The sequence below is a fragment of the Primulina eburnea genome, chromosome 18 (assembly GCF_022965805.1).
Source record: "Primulina eburnea isolate SZY01 chromosome 18, ASM2296580v1, whole genome shotgun sequence".
Classification (NCBI taxonomy): Eukaryota; Viridiplantae; Streptophyta; class Magnoliopsida; order Lamiales; family Gesneriaceae; genus Primulina; species Primulina eburnea.
The window spans coordinates 12,054,027-12,071,582 of NC_133118.1; the positions used below are offsets into that span (position 1 = coordinate 12,054,027).

The 17,556-nt window shown below is 40.3% G+C and overlaps 1 protein-coding gene across 1 annotated transcript; it reads left to right on the forward strand.

The window, feature by feature from the left end:
• Positions 1-12,597: 12,597 nt before the first annotated feature.
• Positions 12,598-13,239, forward strand: LOC140819114 (uncharacterized). The gene has a single exon (XM_073179124.1). The coding sequence runs from the start codon at positions 12,598-12,600 to the stop codon at positions 13,237-13,239; it is 642 nt and encodes a 213-aa protein (XP_073035225.1).
• The last annotated feature ends 4,317 nt before the right edge of the window (positions 13,240-17,556 follow it).

Below are 17,556 nucleotides of genomic sequence, written 5' to 3' on the forward strand. Positions count from 1 at the left end.
TTTGTAATGACATTACTGCCATTTTCTTACAGATTGTGAGATGATATGATTAAGATTGACAGATTGTTCAATCTATATCTATCAGTTTGTACCCGATAACGTACAAACATGACCAAATGACACAGATCGATGTTAGAAAAGTGGTCAGAAAGATCAGAATGCCATAGTAGATTATGTCAGATGGTGATTTTTCATGAATTGGTACGTGTGACAGAGTATATCACGAGCTCTCCCTTAGCTTGTTTTACAGATTGACAGACAGTCAGAATGTACTAGCCAGATATTGGAAGATATCCAGAGAGTGGTAGTGCTGGATGCTAGCACTAGTTGACATAAAGTTTTGTTACTTTATGGGTGATTGTGTGGTGATAGCTATCAAAAGAGTACTGAGATAGTTACAGATGACACATTGTACAGTAAGTGCTATAGAGTCCTTATAAAGAAGATTCAGAAAGGAATAAAGATAGCTCAGAAATGACAGATTTGATAAACCAACATCAGATGATGATGCTTGGTATTGAGAGTGGAAGATTGAATATATCCTTGATTGGGATAAACAGGTTGAACAATGACTGTTGGTATTGTTTACTGAACTGTAATTGGTTTATACAGATGTTGTATAACCAGTAATGCAAGATCGATTCTGTCAGAAGAATTGGAGAAGTGTTATGAGATTATACTTGGTGAATTCTTATTCCAAACTGGAATCAGATATTTGAGTTTTGGTTTAAACTCTGTTCTGCATTTCCCTGATCTCTCTGAATAGATTGTTATGAGTTCGAGGACGAACTCAGATCTAAGAGGGGGAGAAATGTAATGCCCAGATATTATGGAATTGATAACCAAGATTATTAATCTTCTTTAACGTGAGACTCGGAGGATATGAGAATGCATGACATGCGATGAGGGAAGAAAAGACATGAGAAAATAAAGTTTGCAAGACTGCACCTGCGCTCAGAACAGGAGTGCACCCGCGGTCATAAAGTATGAAATTTTAGCAAGAAAGGCCGAAGCCACACCGCACCCGCGGTGCAACCAAGACCGCACCCGCGGTTGAGTGGCAGAAAGTTGGTGTTTTTGGAAATGGCAAGACCGCACCCGCGGTGCTAAATGGAGCGCACCCGCGGTGCCAACACCGCACCTGTGGTATTGGAATGACCGCACCCGCGGTCTGAGCTTTCGAGAAATGCCAGGATAGGCATTGCACGACCGCACCCGCGGTGCATGTCATGACCGCACCCGCGGTCATGCGTGTTGCTTGACGAATGCTGCCACGTCTTATGGTGTTGCATGAAGTATATATAGGAGCATGACACGTAAATCCATCAAAAAATCGGAAAAAGGGACGATATTTTGGAAATAAAATCCTTACGCCTTTTAGATTTGCGATTGTGGAAGATTCGTCTATCAGAATTCAAATCTGAACGCAGTATCATATTCCTCTCGACTTGAGCTACACAAGGACGTAAGTTTAGTTACTTTTTGAGTTGTTTTGGAAATATGATGTTGCTAGAAGTGCATGTGATTCAGATATAGCATTTCTGCTACCGTAAATATTATAGAATTGAAGTCAGATTAAAGAACAGACTGTTTTGGTAATTGTTATGATTTTTGAAAGATATTGATTGAGATTCTATATCAGAATTGTGTTAGTATTCAGAATATGATTGTATTGACACCGATTATGAGTTTCAGTATTATATTTGTGATGTTCAGAATGGACGGGGTTATTCAGATTGTATTGTTATGCCGTCGAAACATCAATTGAGTTAGATTGATCAGATTCAGATATGATTTTATGTAGATTATGATATTATGGATATGACTCAGATGGTATCTTGTTCAGATATTGATCAGATTGTATACTGAATTGAGTATTGATCAGAACAGTTTGTATATTGAGTTATTCATTGATGTTATGTATTCGACATTGTCTTTTCAGATTGGATATGGACAGAGTTGAATACCAGACTTCGTCTTCGTCAGACAGGGACGACAAAGGTATAATTCATGTGATATTCGGGAAGCCACAACTCAAATGAGATATCATTTTGAGTTTCCCAAAAAAATCACATACTAGACTGTTAATTATACTTTGATATGTTTATGCTTTGTTTACAGATTGATATTCATTGCATCTAAGATAGGAGAGTCATTGACAGTCATTGTCAAATTTCTAGATGTTCGGTGTATCTCAGCATAGGAGCAGTTATTATTCCTATTGTCAGCCGTCGATACAGCTCAGACCGAAGTCTAGCAATAAGACGTACAGTCACCCCGATTGGGAGGGTAGGTGACAGCCATTGACGTCTTATTCACCCCGGGATCCCTAGAGTTATAGTTGAGTCGAGTATAGACATGATTTGACTAGAACTGCATGTGTTTATAGATGTGGTTTCATAGACTATGAAACCCATTATTATTGCTTTCAGTCATGATAGCATGTGTTTATGATTTAGATTGTATATGCATGCTTATCTGATTTGAGTTGCATGTTCAGTTAGATTAGATTTCATAGATGATGAACTCTGTTACTATTGCTATTGCTTTTATGCATGACATCATGTTTCATTAATTATTATGTGTATATGCATGTTTACCATGTTTTATACTGGGATTTATTCTCACCGGAGTTATCCGGCTGTTGTCTTGTTTTGTATGTGTGCATGACAACAGGTGGGACAGGATCAGGGTCGAGAAGACGAGTTTAGCGTGGTGATTCCGGACTTGGATAGATTTGATTTTAATACTTGAAATTAGTATTTGAACCCTAGATTTAGGTTGTACAGTGTTGTACCTTTATACTGAAATGTAGTTTTATATAGATATGTATATTATTAGATGCCATTACCTTCCGCATTTTTATTTTAAAAAGAAAAATTTTTAGACCCTGTTTATCATAACTGATAATTAAATCCCAACGATGATTAAGAAGATGATTAGCGTTCGGGTCCCCACAGCAGCTTTCATGGATATGATGCATCGAATATTTCAACCATTCTTGGACAAATTCGTTGTCATATTCATATATGACATTTTGATATTTTCAAGAAGTCATGAGGAACATGCTCAACATCTACGATTGATTCTGAAAACTTTGAAAGAGCATCAATTGTATGCCAAATTCAGTAAGTGTGAATTTTGGCTAGAAAAAGTGTCATTTCTTGGCCAGTTTATCTCTAAGAAAGGACTGGAAGTAGATCCTGCAAAAATAGAAGTCATATCTCGTTGGAAACAACCAATCAACATCACAGAAATTAGAAGTTTTCTCGGCTTAGCAGGATACTACCGAAGATTTATTAAAGATTTTGCGAAAATTGTTGTTCCCCTGACACAGCTAACTCGCAAAAACAACCCTTTCCTGTGGAATGATAAGTGTGAGAAGAGTTTTTGAAAATTAAAAGAAATGCTTACCAGGGCACCTGTATTAGCTTTATTAGAAGGGACAGAAGGATTTGTGGTTTACACAGATGCCTCAAAAGAAGGCTTTGGATGTGTATTAATTCAAAACGATAAAGTTATTGCATATGCATCTAGAAAATTAAAGAATCACGAGTTAAATTATCCCACTCATGATCTGGAATTAGGAGAAATAGTGTTTGCATTAGCAAAATGGAGACACTACTTGTACGGTTCCACTTTTGATATTTATACAGACCACAAAAGCCTGAAGTATTTATTTACTCAAAAAGAGCTGAACATGAGGCAAAGAAGATGGATTGAATTTTTGGAAGACTACGATTGTTCCATTCTTTATCAATCAGGTAAAGCTAATGTAGTGGCTGATGCTTTAAATAAAAAGATTAGCATGGCTTGTTTGGGAATGAAAGAAGAAAGAGAATGGGTACACATCCATTCTCGTGGGCATTTGGCCGGATTGAGAATTGAACCTGAATTTCATACCAGAATTAAGCAAAATCAAGAATTGGACCAAGAAGTTTCAAAACTCAGTACTGATACCAATTTCGTCACCAATTCACAAGGAATACTATGCTATCATGACTGTATTTGTGTACCTAGCTCAATGAAAAAGGAAGTAATGGAAAATCACATCAGTCTCGGATCAGCATTCATCCAGGAGGATCTAAGATGTACCAAGAGATTAAAAACACTTCTGGTGGAAAGGAATGAAACGAGTTATTGCAGATTTCATTTCGCAATGCCTGTGGGGACCCGGGCTCTAAATCTTTTTCTTGGAATTAAATGGATTGTTATTAAAAACGTGGGTCAATTTTTCGCTTTTATATTTAAATCAAAATGTAACTAGACAAGCACAAGTTCTTTATTTAATTTACAACATACAAACATAAAATCTATGTCCTGTTCCGTATGTCCTCAACTCACCAGTAATAAAATACAGTACATAACAAAAGACAACTACTGGTCCGTCTGCTACGCCCGAGATCTCCACGCTAACACGATCATCTCTGTCTCGACCCAAATCCTGCCCCACCTGTTGTTATGCACACATACAGACATAACAACAGCCGGAAAATCGGTGAGAACACATCCCAGTATAAACATGTGAACATGCATATAAATACTATAAAACATGAAACATGCTGATATGAATGTCATTCATATAAAATCATGAAATGCGAGCCTAATCATGTCTAGATGCGACTCGACTAAACTCTAGGGATCCCGGTGTGAATAAGACGATCTATCACCTACCCTCCCAATCGGGGTGACGGTACGTCTTATTCCTAGACTTCGGCCTGATCTGTATCCACGTCTACAATAGGGGGGTGATCTTCCCCTAAGCTGGGATAGAACCGAACGTCTAGAAGTCTGACTGATCTCCAGACTGTCCTATCTTAATGCATGAATACAAAATCTGTAAACAAGCATAATAGGAATTGAATACAAGTTCTAATAAACATCTAATGCAATGTAACATGATCTGTAAACAAAGCATAACGAGATTTGCATATAAACAAATCTATAATAATACCTATATCAAGATATAAACAATAAAACTCGTATGTGATTTTAGTTGGGAAACTCAAATGTGATCTCATTTGAGTCGTGATTCCCCAAAACAAAGCATGTAGTATACCTTCCGTCGTAGAATTGCTGTCACAGTCGAGAAGATGAATCTGCAATAGAAATGACTTTCTAACACTTCTAATTCTACTGAGACCTCGTAGGAATGATTCTAAACTGAGACCTCGCGCCTCTATTTATAGACAACGATCGGAAGATCCGATCTACTTCGGACGATCCGATCTGACATACTTCGGACGCTCCGAACTCACTTCGGACGTTCCGAATCCTGCATGTCTTCCACGTCTCTAGCCAACTGTCTCGGATGATCCGAACTACGATCGGTCGATCCGAACTATTGCATGCCATCCATGTGTCCAGCCACCTGGCTCGGACGCTCCGAACTCCGAACGGACGGTGCGAACTCTGATCGTACGTTCCGATCTTGGTTCGGTGCTTCCGGTCTCACCGAAATATAAATACTCCAATATTCTCGATGCCGGTCAATCTAATTCTCAATAGATATCAACACTATCATATTCTCAATCATAATCCAATACAGTACTTCTGTCCTAACAAGTCATAATCATACTGAAAATCATATATGATATCATTTCTTATTTCTTATGGTTATGTACAATCTTCACAACATATTTATGAATTCGTACATGTCAATCATTGCTCTGGGCATTACATTTCTCCCCCTCTAAGACAGAAGTTCGTCCTCGAACTGAAGTAACCATACAAAGTATCTAAAACAGTTTGATAATCTAAAACTGAATACATACTCATATCATATAAATAACTCGGGGTGTTTCTGCCTCATGTTTTCTTCCGTTTCCCACGTCGCTTCCTCAATGCCATGTCGACTCCACTGAACTTTCACAAGTGGAATGGTCTTCGTTCTGAGCTGTTTGTCCTTTCGATCAAGAATCTGTATCGGTCGTTCTATATAGCTTAAGGTGTGATCAAGTTCAGCTTCGTTCGGTTGAATAACATGAGAAACATCTGGCATATATCTGCGTAACATTGATACATGAAATACGTCATGTATTCCGGATAAGGAAGGAGGAAGAGCAAGTCGATAAGCTCGATCGCCAATCTTTTCAAGAATTTCGTAAGGACCAATGTATCGAGGAGAGAGTTTTCCGCGTTTGCCAAATCGAACAACGCCTCTAAATGGAGAAATCTTTAAAAACACTCTATCTCCCGCCTCAAATACTAACGGTCTACGTCTGATATTGGCGTACTTTGCTTGTCGATCTTGTGCTGTCTTCATTCGTTTCTGAATGATCTTTACCTTCTCAGTCATGTCACGAATCATATCTGGCCCAAGTTCTGGTACCTCTGAAATGTCATCCCAATATAGCGGAGATCTGCACTTCTTGCCATACAACGCTTCAAACGGTGCCATCTCAATGCTCGTCTGATAGCTGTTATTATAAGAGAATTCGCAAAGAGGTAGAGAATCTTGCCAACTAATGCCAAAATCTAGCACGACGGCTCTCAACATATCCTCTAATGTCTGGATAGTCCGTTCTGACTGTCCGTCTGTCTGAGGATGGTAAGCAGTGCTAAGGTGTAAGGTCGTACCTAACGCCTGCTGTAAACTGTGCCAGAAGTGAGAAGTGAACCGTGGATCACGATCTGATACGATAGACTTCGGCACTCCATGCAATCTGACTACCTCACGAATATAAATCTCCGCCATCTGATCCTGTCTATACGTCATTCTATAAGGGATGAAACAAGCAGATTTGGTCAATCTGTCAATAATGACCCAAATCGCATCGCAACCTCTGGATGATCGAGGTAACTTCGTCACGAAATCCATGGAAATGTGGTCCCATTTCCATTCTGGAATGGATAAACTCTGAAGTAAACCCCCCGGCTTCTTCCTCTCGGCCTTCACCTGTTGGCAGTTCAAACATTTAGACACAAATTCGGCAATGTCTGACTTCATTTGTTTCCACCAGAATTGGGTCTTCAAGTCATTGTACATCTTTCTGCCACCAGGATGAATGCTGAACCGACTACAATGTGCCTCTGTCAGAATCTGCTGCCTCAAATCTGCAACATCTGGCACAACTAGACGGTTATTCACGTACAACACATGATCTCGTACCTGATATTCTGATACATGCCCTGATCTGACCATTTGGATTGATCTTTGCACATTCTGATCAGTTCTTTGTGCTTCCTTAATCCTCATAATCAAATTGGGCTCAACTTGGATCGTAAAGAGTCGTAGTGGCTTACTATCTGTATCAAATTCTAATCCAGACATACAGCAATTTTCAACTAACTTGTTAACACCTATCGTCGATAAGGACAAAGAACATACCTTACGACTCAAGGCATCTGCTGCTGCATTTGACTTCCCTGGATAATATTTGATTTCACAGTCAAAGTCTTTCAGAAGATCTAGCCATCTACGTTGCCTCATATTCAATTCTGATTGAGAAAATAGGTACTTTAAGCTTTTGTGATCGGAAAAGATTTCAAATTTCTCGCCATAGAGATAATGACGCCAAATCTTTAATGCAAACACGATAGCCGCCAATTCAAGATCATGAATGGGGTATCGAACTTCATGTGGCTTCAATTGTCTCGAGGCGTATGCGATCACATGACCTCGCTGCATAAGAACACATCCCAAACCTCTATGAGAAGCATCACAATATACAACAAAATCACCTGTACCTGAAGGTATCGTCAATACTGGAGCACTGGTCAGCCTTTTCTTCAATTCAACAAAGCTAGACTCACACTCCTCTGACCAAACAAATGGTGCATTCTTTTGTGTTAATTGAGTTATTGGTTTTGCAATACTGGAGAAATCTTTGATAAATCTTCTGTAATATCCGGCTAAGCCCATGAAACTGCGTATTTCTGGTACAGAAGTTGGTCTCGACCAACTGATCACAGCTTCCACTTTACTCGGATCAACAGAAATACCATCTCCCGAAATGATATGTCCTAAGAAGACAACTCTATTCAACCAAAACTCACACTTTGACAATTTAGCATACAGTCGCTCGTTCCTCAACGTCTGCAACACAATTCTGAGATGCTCTGCATGCTCATTTCTGTTCTTCGAATACACCAAAATGTCATCAATGAAGACAATCACAAATTCATCTAGATATCTCTGAAACACTTGGTTCATCAAGCCCATAAATACCGCAGGAGCATTTGTTAAACCAAAAGGCATGACAATAAATTCGTAATGTCCATACCTGGTTCGAAACGCTGTCTTTGGTATGTCTATATCTCGAACTCTGAGCTGATGATAACCAGAACGTAAATCAATCTTAGAATAGACCGAGGATCCCTGCAACTGATCAAATAGGTCATCGATCCTAGGCAAAGGATATTTATTCTTGATCGTTGCCTTGTTCAACTGCCGGTAATCGATACACAACCGCATCGACCCATCTTTCTTTCGCACGAACAGCACCGGAGCGCCCCAAGGAGATACACTAGGTCTGATATATCCCTTGGCTAGAAGATCTTCTAATTGTGCTTTCAATTCTTTGAGTTCGATGGGTGCCATCCTATATGGAGCTCTCGAAATAGGTACGGTACCTGGCGCAAGTTCAATGCTGAAATCTATCTCACGAACCGGAGGTAATCCTGGGATCTCATCTGGAAAAATATCTGGAAATTCCCGTACTACTGGCAGATCTGTCAATGCCGGGCTCGACTTCTGCATATCTACAGCATAAACAAAGAAACCATCCGCTCCTTTCTGTAACAGTCTGTTCATAGTAAGAGCCGAAATCAAGGGAATCCGAGATCTGGAACCCTTCCCGTAGAATTTCCACTCGTCTGTCATCTCGGGTCTGAATCTGACAATCTTGTGGAAACAATCCACGGTGGCTCTGTACTTCGTTAGCATGTCAATACCGACTATACAATCAAAATCAGCTAGACCCAACACTATACAATCTAGGTCAATCTCATGCCCCTCAAACTGTAGAATGCAATGTCTAACCGTAGTTACAGATATTAATCCACTTCCCAACGGAGAATTAATAGACACAACGTCTAACAAAGACTCAACAGGCAATGAATGCAACAATGCAAATCGTTCTGAGATGAATGTATGCGATGCACCTGTATCTATCAAGATATAAGCAGGATAACCATAAAGGAGACAGTTACCTGCTATAACATCATCTGGTGCATCTTGTGCTTGCTCCTCTGTCAACGCAAACACTTGGGCCTGTTGCCTCGGAGGTTGAGTCACAGTCTGACTACCTCGGCCTCTGGGTGGAGTCGGTGCTGGTGGAGGCTGAAAAGAGTGAACCGACGATGCCTGCCGCTCAAACTGAGGTACTGAACCGGATGCTCTTCCACTCTGGCCTTGCTGTACACCTCTCTGTGGACAGACTTTGGCAAAATGCCCTGGTTGCCTGCAATAGTTGCATCTCCCTGTCACCCCTTGACACTGTTCAGTCGCATGCTTTCCTCCACAGGAACTGCAATAACCACCGATAAACCTTGAACTTTGATCAAAACCACTCTGTTTTGATCCGCTGGAGCTCGACGAACTACTCCCTGGTCTTTTAAACTGTTTCCCCTTCGCCTTCAGCTGTTCTTTGCGTCCACTACCACTACCACCACTTTCGACTCGAGGAGGAGGAATCTGGGATGGAGGTAGTGGCGGTCTCGGACTCGGTGCAACATACGGAGCACTCCGTTGTCTAAGCAATCCTGCTTCAGCTCCTTTGGCACGATTCAATGCATCCGAGAAGTTATCGGGTCTCCCAGTATTGACTAACGTAAAGATATCTGGATTCAGGCCATTTATAAACTGATCTGCCATGGCCTCGTCATTTCCTGAAACATGGGGTGCAAAACGAAGCAAAGAAGAGAATTTAGCAACGTACTCCTCAATGTTCAATGGTCCTTGCCTCAGGTTTGCGAATTCAGCGCCTTTATCTTTACGGTAGGATACAGGGAAGAATCGCTGATAAAACTCGGTCTTGAATACCTTCCAAGAAATTTCGGTACCCCGCTGCTCTAAAGCTCTCCTAATGTTCAACCACCAATTCTTTGCTATATCTTGCAATTGATGGCCAATTAGCTTGATCCTCTTCTCATCACTGTACTCCAACGAGTCGAATAGCATCTCAATATCTTCAAGCCAACTTTCGCACTCGATGGCATTCTCGGTACCTTTTAAAGTGGGAGGTCGAAAGGATTGGAATCGCTTCAGCAACGTCTCCATAGGGGTCGCCGTAACATCCATAGAATCTCCGGATGTACTCCCCTGCTCTGGCGCTGCTGGTCGTAGAGGTACGGCTGCTCTTCTAGGAGGCATATCTAATAATCCAACTGATTAGTAAACAAGGTATACAACTGTCTCAGCCATCATCTAGTCAGTTACCTCTGATCTAGAATCGGTTCTGATTCAGTCAATCACATGCTGAAATTAATCAAATACCAAACATGTAATAAGAAAGCAATAATCATGCTAGCACATCATCAAGCAAGGAAGAAGACTCGATCTACCCCGCTCATTCTATCCTATTTCAGTCTAACGGAACTATCGGCTCTGATACCACCTGTTGTGGGGACCCGGGCTCTAAATCTTTTTCTTGGAATTAAATGGATTGTTATTAAAAACGTGGGTCAATTTTTCGCTTTTATATTTAAATCAAAATGTAACTAGACAAGCACAAGTTCTTTATTTAATTTACAACATACAAACATAAAATCTATGTCCTGTTCCGTATGTCCTCAACTCACCAGTAATAAAATACAGTACATAACAAAAGACAACTACTGGTCCGTCTGCTACGCCCGAGATCTCCACGCTAACACGATCATCTCTGTCTCGACCCAAATCCTGCCCCACCTGTTGTTATGCACACATACAGACATAACAACAGCCGGAAAACCGGTGAGAACACATCCCAGTATAAACATGTGAACATGCATATAAATACTATAAAACATGAAACATGCTGATATGAATGTCATTCATATAAAATCATGAAATGCGAGCCTAATCATGTCTAGATGCGACTCGACTAAACTCTAGGGATCCCGGTGTGAATAAGACGATCTATCACCTACCCTCCCAATCGGGGTGACGGTACGTCTTATTCCTAGACTTCGGCCTGATCTGTATCCACGTCTACAATAGGGGGGTGATCTTCCCCTAAGCTGGGATAGAACCGAACGTCTAGAAGTCTGACTGATCTCCAGACTGTCCTATCTTAATGCATGAATACAAAATCTGTAAACAAGCATAATAGGAATTGAATACAAGTTCTAATAAACATCTAATGCAATGTAACATGATCTGTAAACAAAGCATAACGAGATTTGCATATAAACAAATCTATAATAATACCTATATCAAGATATAAACAATAAAACTCGTATGTGATTTTAGTTGGGAAACTCAAATGTGATCTCATTTGAGTCGTGATTCCCCAAAACAAAGCATGTAGTATACCTTCCGTCGTAGAATTGCTGTCACAGTCGAGAAGATGAATCTGCAATAGAAATGACTTTCTAACACTTCTAATTCTACTGAGACCTCGTAGGAATGATTCTAAACTGAGACCTCGCGCCTCTATTTATAGACAACGATCGGAAGATCCGATCTACTTCGGACGATCCGATCTGACATACTTCGGACGCTCCGAACTCACTTCGGACGTTCCGAATCCTGCATGTCTTCCACGTCTCTAGCCAACTGTCTCGGATGATCCGAACTACGATCGGTCGATCCGAACTATTGCATGCCATCCATGTGTCCAGCCACCTGGCTCGGACGCTCCGAACTCCGAACGGACGGTGCGAACTCTGATCGTACGTTCCGATCTTGGTTCGGTGCTTCCGGTCTCACCGAAATATAAATACTCCAATATTCTCGATGCCGGTCAATCTAATTCTCAATAGATATCAACACTATCATATTCTCAATCATAATCCAATACAGTACTTCTGTCCTAACAAGTCATAATCATACTGAAAATCATATATGATATCATTTCTTATTTCTTATGGTTATGTACAATCTTCACAACATATTTATGAATTCGTACATGTCAATCATTGCTCTGGGCATTACAATGCCTATCTTGCCAAATGATAAAGGCTGAACATCAAATACCAGCAGGTCTTTTGCAACCAATTCCTATACCAGAATGGAAATGGGAACAAATAACTATGGACTTTGTGATCGGATTACCCCAGATCCCAGGATGTTTTAATAGTATATGGGTAATCGTTGATCGCTTGACAAAGTCAGCACATTTCATACCCGTAAGTCACAAATATGGGGTGGAACAACTGGCTGAACTCTATCAGAAGAAAATTATACGATTACATGGTATCCCCACTACCATAGTATCTGATAGAGATCCGAAGTTTACGTCAAGATAATGGAAAAATCTTCAGGAATGCCTCGGTACCAAATTAAATTTTAGCACAACAGCACATCCGCAAACCGATGGTCAGTCTGAACGAACCATTCAAATATTGGAAGACATGCTTCGCGCATGTGTGCTGGATTTTGGGCCAAACTGCGTAAAACATTTGCCTCTAGTTGAATTTTCATACAACAATAGTTATCAATCCTCAATAAAAATGGCCCCATATGAAGCATTATATGGAAGAAAATTTCGCTCTCCTCTTAACTGGGATATGGATGAATGGAGAGGCACAAAGAATGGACAAGAACGAGCAATCAGGCCTGACATTATAAAAGAAGCTATCGACAAAATACAACTTATCAGGCAACGAATAGAAACAGCTCAAAGTCGACAAAAGAGTTATGTAGATAAGAGGCGGAAATATTTGAAATTTGAAGTTGGAGATTTCGTATTACTAAAAGTATCACCAAGAAAAGGAATCAAGCGTACTGGAAAGAAGGGAAAGTTACATCCTCGATTTGTTGGACCCTTTGAAGTGATAGAACGAATAGGCACTATGGCTTATCGTCTATCTCTACCCGAAAATATCTCTGGTATACATAACGTATTCCACGTATCACAATTAAGGAAATGCAAAGTAAACTCAGCCCAATTGATTGACCACCAACAGATAGATCTGGAAGAAAATCTAACATATGAAGAACAACCTGTGAATATTTTGGACCAAAGAATAAAGGAACTTCGTGGTCGACCAATTCAGTTGATAAAAGTCTTATGGAAAAACCACAACATTGAAGAAGCAACGTGGGAAAGAGAGAAAGATATGAGATGTCAATATCCTCATTCATTCCAATAAATCCTAAATCTGGGGACTAGATTTTTAAAGGAGGGGATATTGTGACACCCTAAAAACAAAGGTGCATAAATGCATTTTTATTAGTATAAATTTTACTATTTTTCACTTTTAAAATTTTATCATATTATTTTTCGGTACAAATTTTATTTGTCCATAGTATCTAGAAATACATTAAAATACATCAAAATACACTTAAAAATTCATCAAGCACTATGAGGTTCTTATTCCAAAATCAAATACCCAAAATATAATAAAATATTATAATTAAACTCAATATATATGTTAAGTAATTAAGTACAATAATTATAAGATAATTTATAATTAGGTTCAATACATCGGTTTAATAATTAGATACACGAATATAATAATATTAAGTTTGGATAAACATAACATTTTTTCTATTTAATAAAAAAATTAAATAAATAAATAATAAAAAATAAAAATAATAATAAATTAATAAGGATAAGCACGGAATTTCTCTATATACCTGAACACTTGATTTCAAAATAAACCAAGAAGACACCAGCCAAGAAAGAAAGAAACGGAAAGGGAAGAAGAAAAAGAAAAAGGGAGAAAAGGGAGAAAAAATAGAAGGAAAAGCTATACCTTTTCCGAAAAATCCCAATAAATCACCAACTATTCACCTCATATCATAAAACAATATAGCGCTGGAGGTGGCGTAAGAAGATCGACCGGAAACAAGGAAATCCAACAAAGACATTCCGTAAAACGGCAACGGTATCCCGTATTCAGCCTAGGTACTTTTCGCTTATTTTTCTTATAGCTACACACCAAACTAGAGGTTGGCTTGAATAACAAAGTTGTACCTCTTGTTGCATAGATGAGGCACATACCGCCCGTCATCCCAAAATATTGTCGGAACTAACATTTTCGGAATGCCGGAGTGTAATAGCCGAGCCCGGTGTACGGTACGGTTTAAGCTTTACTTGTTATTTGGGTTTTATGATTAGATGTTTAGAGTTGTGTTTTGGGCCATAGTATTATTGGTTATTGTTTTATTGAGATATTAGTTGGTGTTGATTGTTCGTTTCAGCGTTTCGGATCGATTTTAGTGGCTTTATTACTGTTCATTGCCGTAGCAAGAGTGCACCCGCGCTCTTAGAGGAGTGCCCCCGCGGTGTACTATTCATCATTTTGGTTTTGGAAGGCCGTGGCATGACCGCACCCGCGGCAGTGCAAGGACCGCACCCGCGGTGTTCGTGCATGGGATTTTTTGTTGGAATGCCGTGAGCTTAGCGCACCCGCGGTGCTTGTGTGACCGCACCCGCGGTGTAAGTATGGGCGAGATATTTAGTTGCTTTTTGGGAGTTGTTGGCCATTCCATACCTTATCTCTTATCTTCTTTTCGAGATTTCCTCTCTAGCGCAAGGGTTTTCTCCATTTTCAATTGCTTCCTACCTTTGATTCTTGGCTTTGTTTGGATTTTCGACTAGAGATCGGCGTTCTCCGTGGTATAAGGAAGCTTAGGTAAGTTTTTGGTGCGATTCTATTAATGTTTTGAGTTAAGGGTTGACTTGGGCTTGATGTTTGAGTTGGTTAATGGATTATTTGACTTGGATTCTTGGTTTTAGACTTGATATTGGTGTTGTTTATGGATTATTGTTGTAGGTGGTGTACCAAGAGCTTATTTGAGGTGTTCTATTGGGTTGTAAGTGGAATTTCATCCCTTTGCTCACATGATATTATATGTATTGTGTTTTAAAAGTTTCAAAGTGTTATTCCCTTCTATTGATCCATTGTTATGTATTGATTTCATTGATTATCTATTGGAGGCATTGTATGTCTCACTATTGTTAAAAAGGGAATACAAGAGAAAAGATAGAGATTGCGAAACGACGGCTTTAAATGTTATTCAGAGTTCAAATGTTTTATTGGATTGATTAATCATAGTCAGAGCATTGCATGCAATTAGTTGATCAATGCCCATAGGCTTGTATCCCTCACAGTTATCGATTTATATCGATGGGATATTTTCACCCACAGTCAGAGATACTATTGATATCAATCCAACCAGAGAAAAGAGAAATACCATCGTATTGCTATCTTATTGATATGCTATTGCTACAGTTATTGCTACAGTATTCATGTTTCAGAGTTGATGGTATTTATGATTTCAAAGTCATGATTTACAGAGTATACTATGTATCATTGCTATGTTAGAGTTCCACTTGCTGAGATTTATTCTCATTTCAGTTTATTCATGTGATGCAGATCAGAGTGGTGGCCCTGGACGTTGACTGTGGATAGGGGTCATATGCATGCACCGTTGGAAGGAAGATTTTGGCATGATCATAGGAATGATATTTTGTATTTTGTTATGTCATTTAAATGATCATGTATTGCTATTTTGTAAACATTTTTATGAAATGTATTTTGAAACTCCTTCCATTTGAAAGAAAATTTTAAATTCCGCTGTATTTAATTGTAACGGGTCAGGGTGTCACATTTAGTGGTATCAGAGCGGTGTTCTTCGGACCAATGCATATGACTTCGTCTACTTTCAACTGTCCGGGTATGTTTTCTTGCATCTATCCATTGTTATATATATTGATTGGTGTCTTGTGAGCAATTGTAGAGTATGCCTCCTAAGCGTAAGGCGGCAGAGGGTGAGGATAGTTCTTCCTCGAGAGTTGTCGACGAGTTCAGCAAGTTGCTTAAGGATCAGGCTAAGGTGCATAGCGATCAGATTCAGCAGTTGCTCCGATTGCAAGGAGCAGGACAGGGTAGAGGCCAAGTGAGAGGCCAAGTTGCTCAGGCAGTTGGCACCGATGTCGTCTTTTCTGCTTTCAAGAGGATGGATCCACCGGAATTCGCAGGTAGCACCGATCCTCTAGTTGCTGTCGAGTGGGTCAAGGCGCTTGAAGCTATCTTCGATCATCTCCAGTACGAGGACAAAGACAGGATCAGCTGTGCAGTGTTCATGTTGGTTAAAGCTGCACGTATCTGGTGGAATGCCACGAAATTTGGAGTTGATGTTGCGACACTGAAGTGGTCAGAGTTCACTGACTTGTTCTACGACAAGTATTTCCCCGATGCACTTCGAGCGAGGAAGGTTACGGAGTTCTTGGAGCTTCGACAGGGGAGCTTGGATGTTGGTCAGTATATTCTGAAGTTTGAGGAGGGTTGTCTCTTTGCTCCGTACATTGCATCCAATGACAAAGACAAAGGCGCTCATTTCATTCGAGGCCTTAGAGCGGAGATTCGTCGTGATATCAACATGTACAAGGCCGTGACTTTCAAGGAGATCGTGTCCAAAGCTTTGTTGGCCGAGCAGGATGAGAAGGATATCGCCAGGGAGAGGCAGGAGAGGCATCAAGCTGTTGCTCAGAGAGGCCAGGGTTCTAATCAGAGGGGCAGGGATCGTTTCAAGGGCAAGGGCAAGATGGAGCCGAGTCCTAGACCACCGCCAGTTCCAGTTGTTCCATTTGATCCCGAGAAGCCTTTGTGTCAGAAGTGTGGCAAGCATCACCGTGGAGAGTGCAGATTTGGCACTCAGTCTTGCTATCGTTGTGGCACGACATGTCACGTTGCCAGAAATTGTCCTAAGGGAGCTAGCCAAGGGAAGGTGCAGGGTCGTATCTTTTCGATGACGAAGGAAGGTATTAATCATGATTATTCATTGATCTCTAGTACTATTTTGATTTCAGGCAGAGTAGCTACTACTTTGATTGATACTGGTGCTACTCATTCTTTTATGTCTGATTTGTTTTTGAGATCTTTGGGTATAGTTCCTTCTGTTATTCCCCTTCAGCTTAGTGTTGTTTTGCCTTCGGGAGATGTCTTGTGCCCGACATCGATTGTCTTTGCGTGCTCTGTTCGTATTGAGGAGCGAGTTGTCTTCGCTGATTTGATTGTTATCCCTATGGTTGCCTTCGATGTTATTCTTGGCATGGATTTGCTTTCGACTTACCGTGCAGTTATCGATTGTGTTGCTAAGAAGGTGACTTTTGCAGATGATGGCCAGGGAGGAGTTCTCGCCAGCTCAGGTACTTCGCTGGTCCTTCCTTTTATTTCTTGTCTTGAGGCTGAGAGATTGCTGTGTAGAGGTTGCGATGGGTTTCTTGCTTCTATTGTGGATGTTGATAGACTGATTAAGTTGAATATTGATGATATCGATGTTGTGAGGGAGTTTGCTGATGTGTTTGAGGATGATGTTCCGGGTTTGCCACCGGACAGAGATGTTGAGTTTGTGATCGATTTAGCTCCAGGTACGGTTCCTATCTCTAAGGCTCCGTACCGGATGGCCCCTACTGAGATGAAGGAGTTGAAGGCGCAGTTGCAGGATCTCCTAGATAA

Bases quoted from the DNA above. Each gene is read 5' to 3' on its own strand.
- LOC140819114 (XM_073179124.1), top strand. From the start codon at position 12,598: ATGGCCCCATATGAAGCATTATATGGAAGAAAATTTCGCTCTCCTCTT.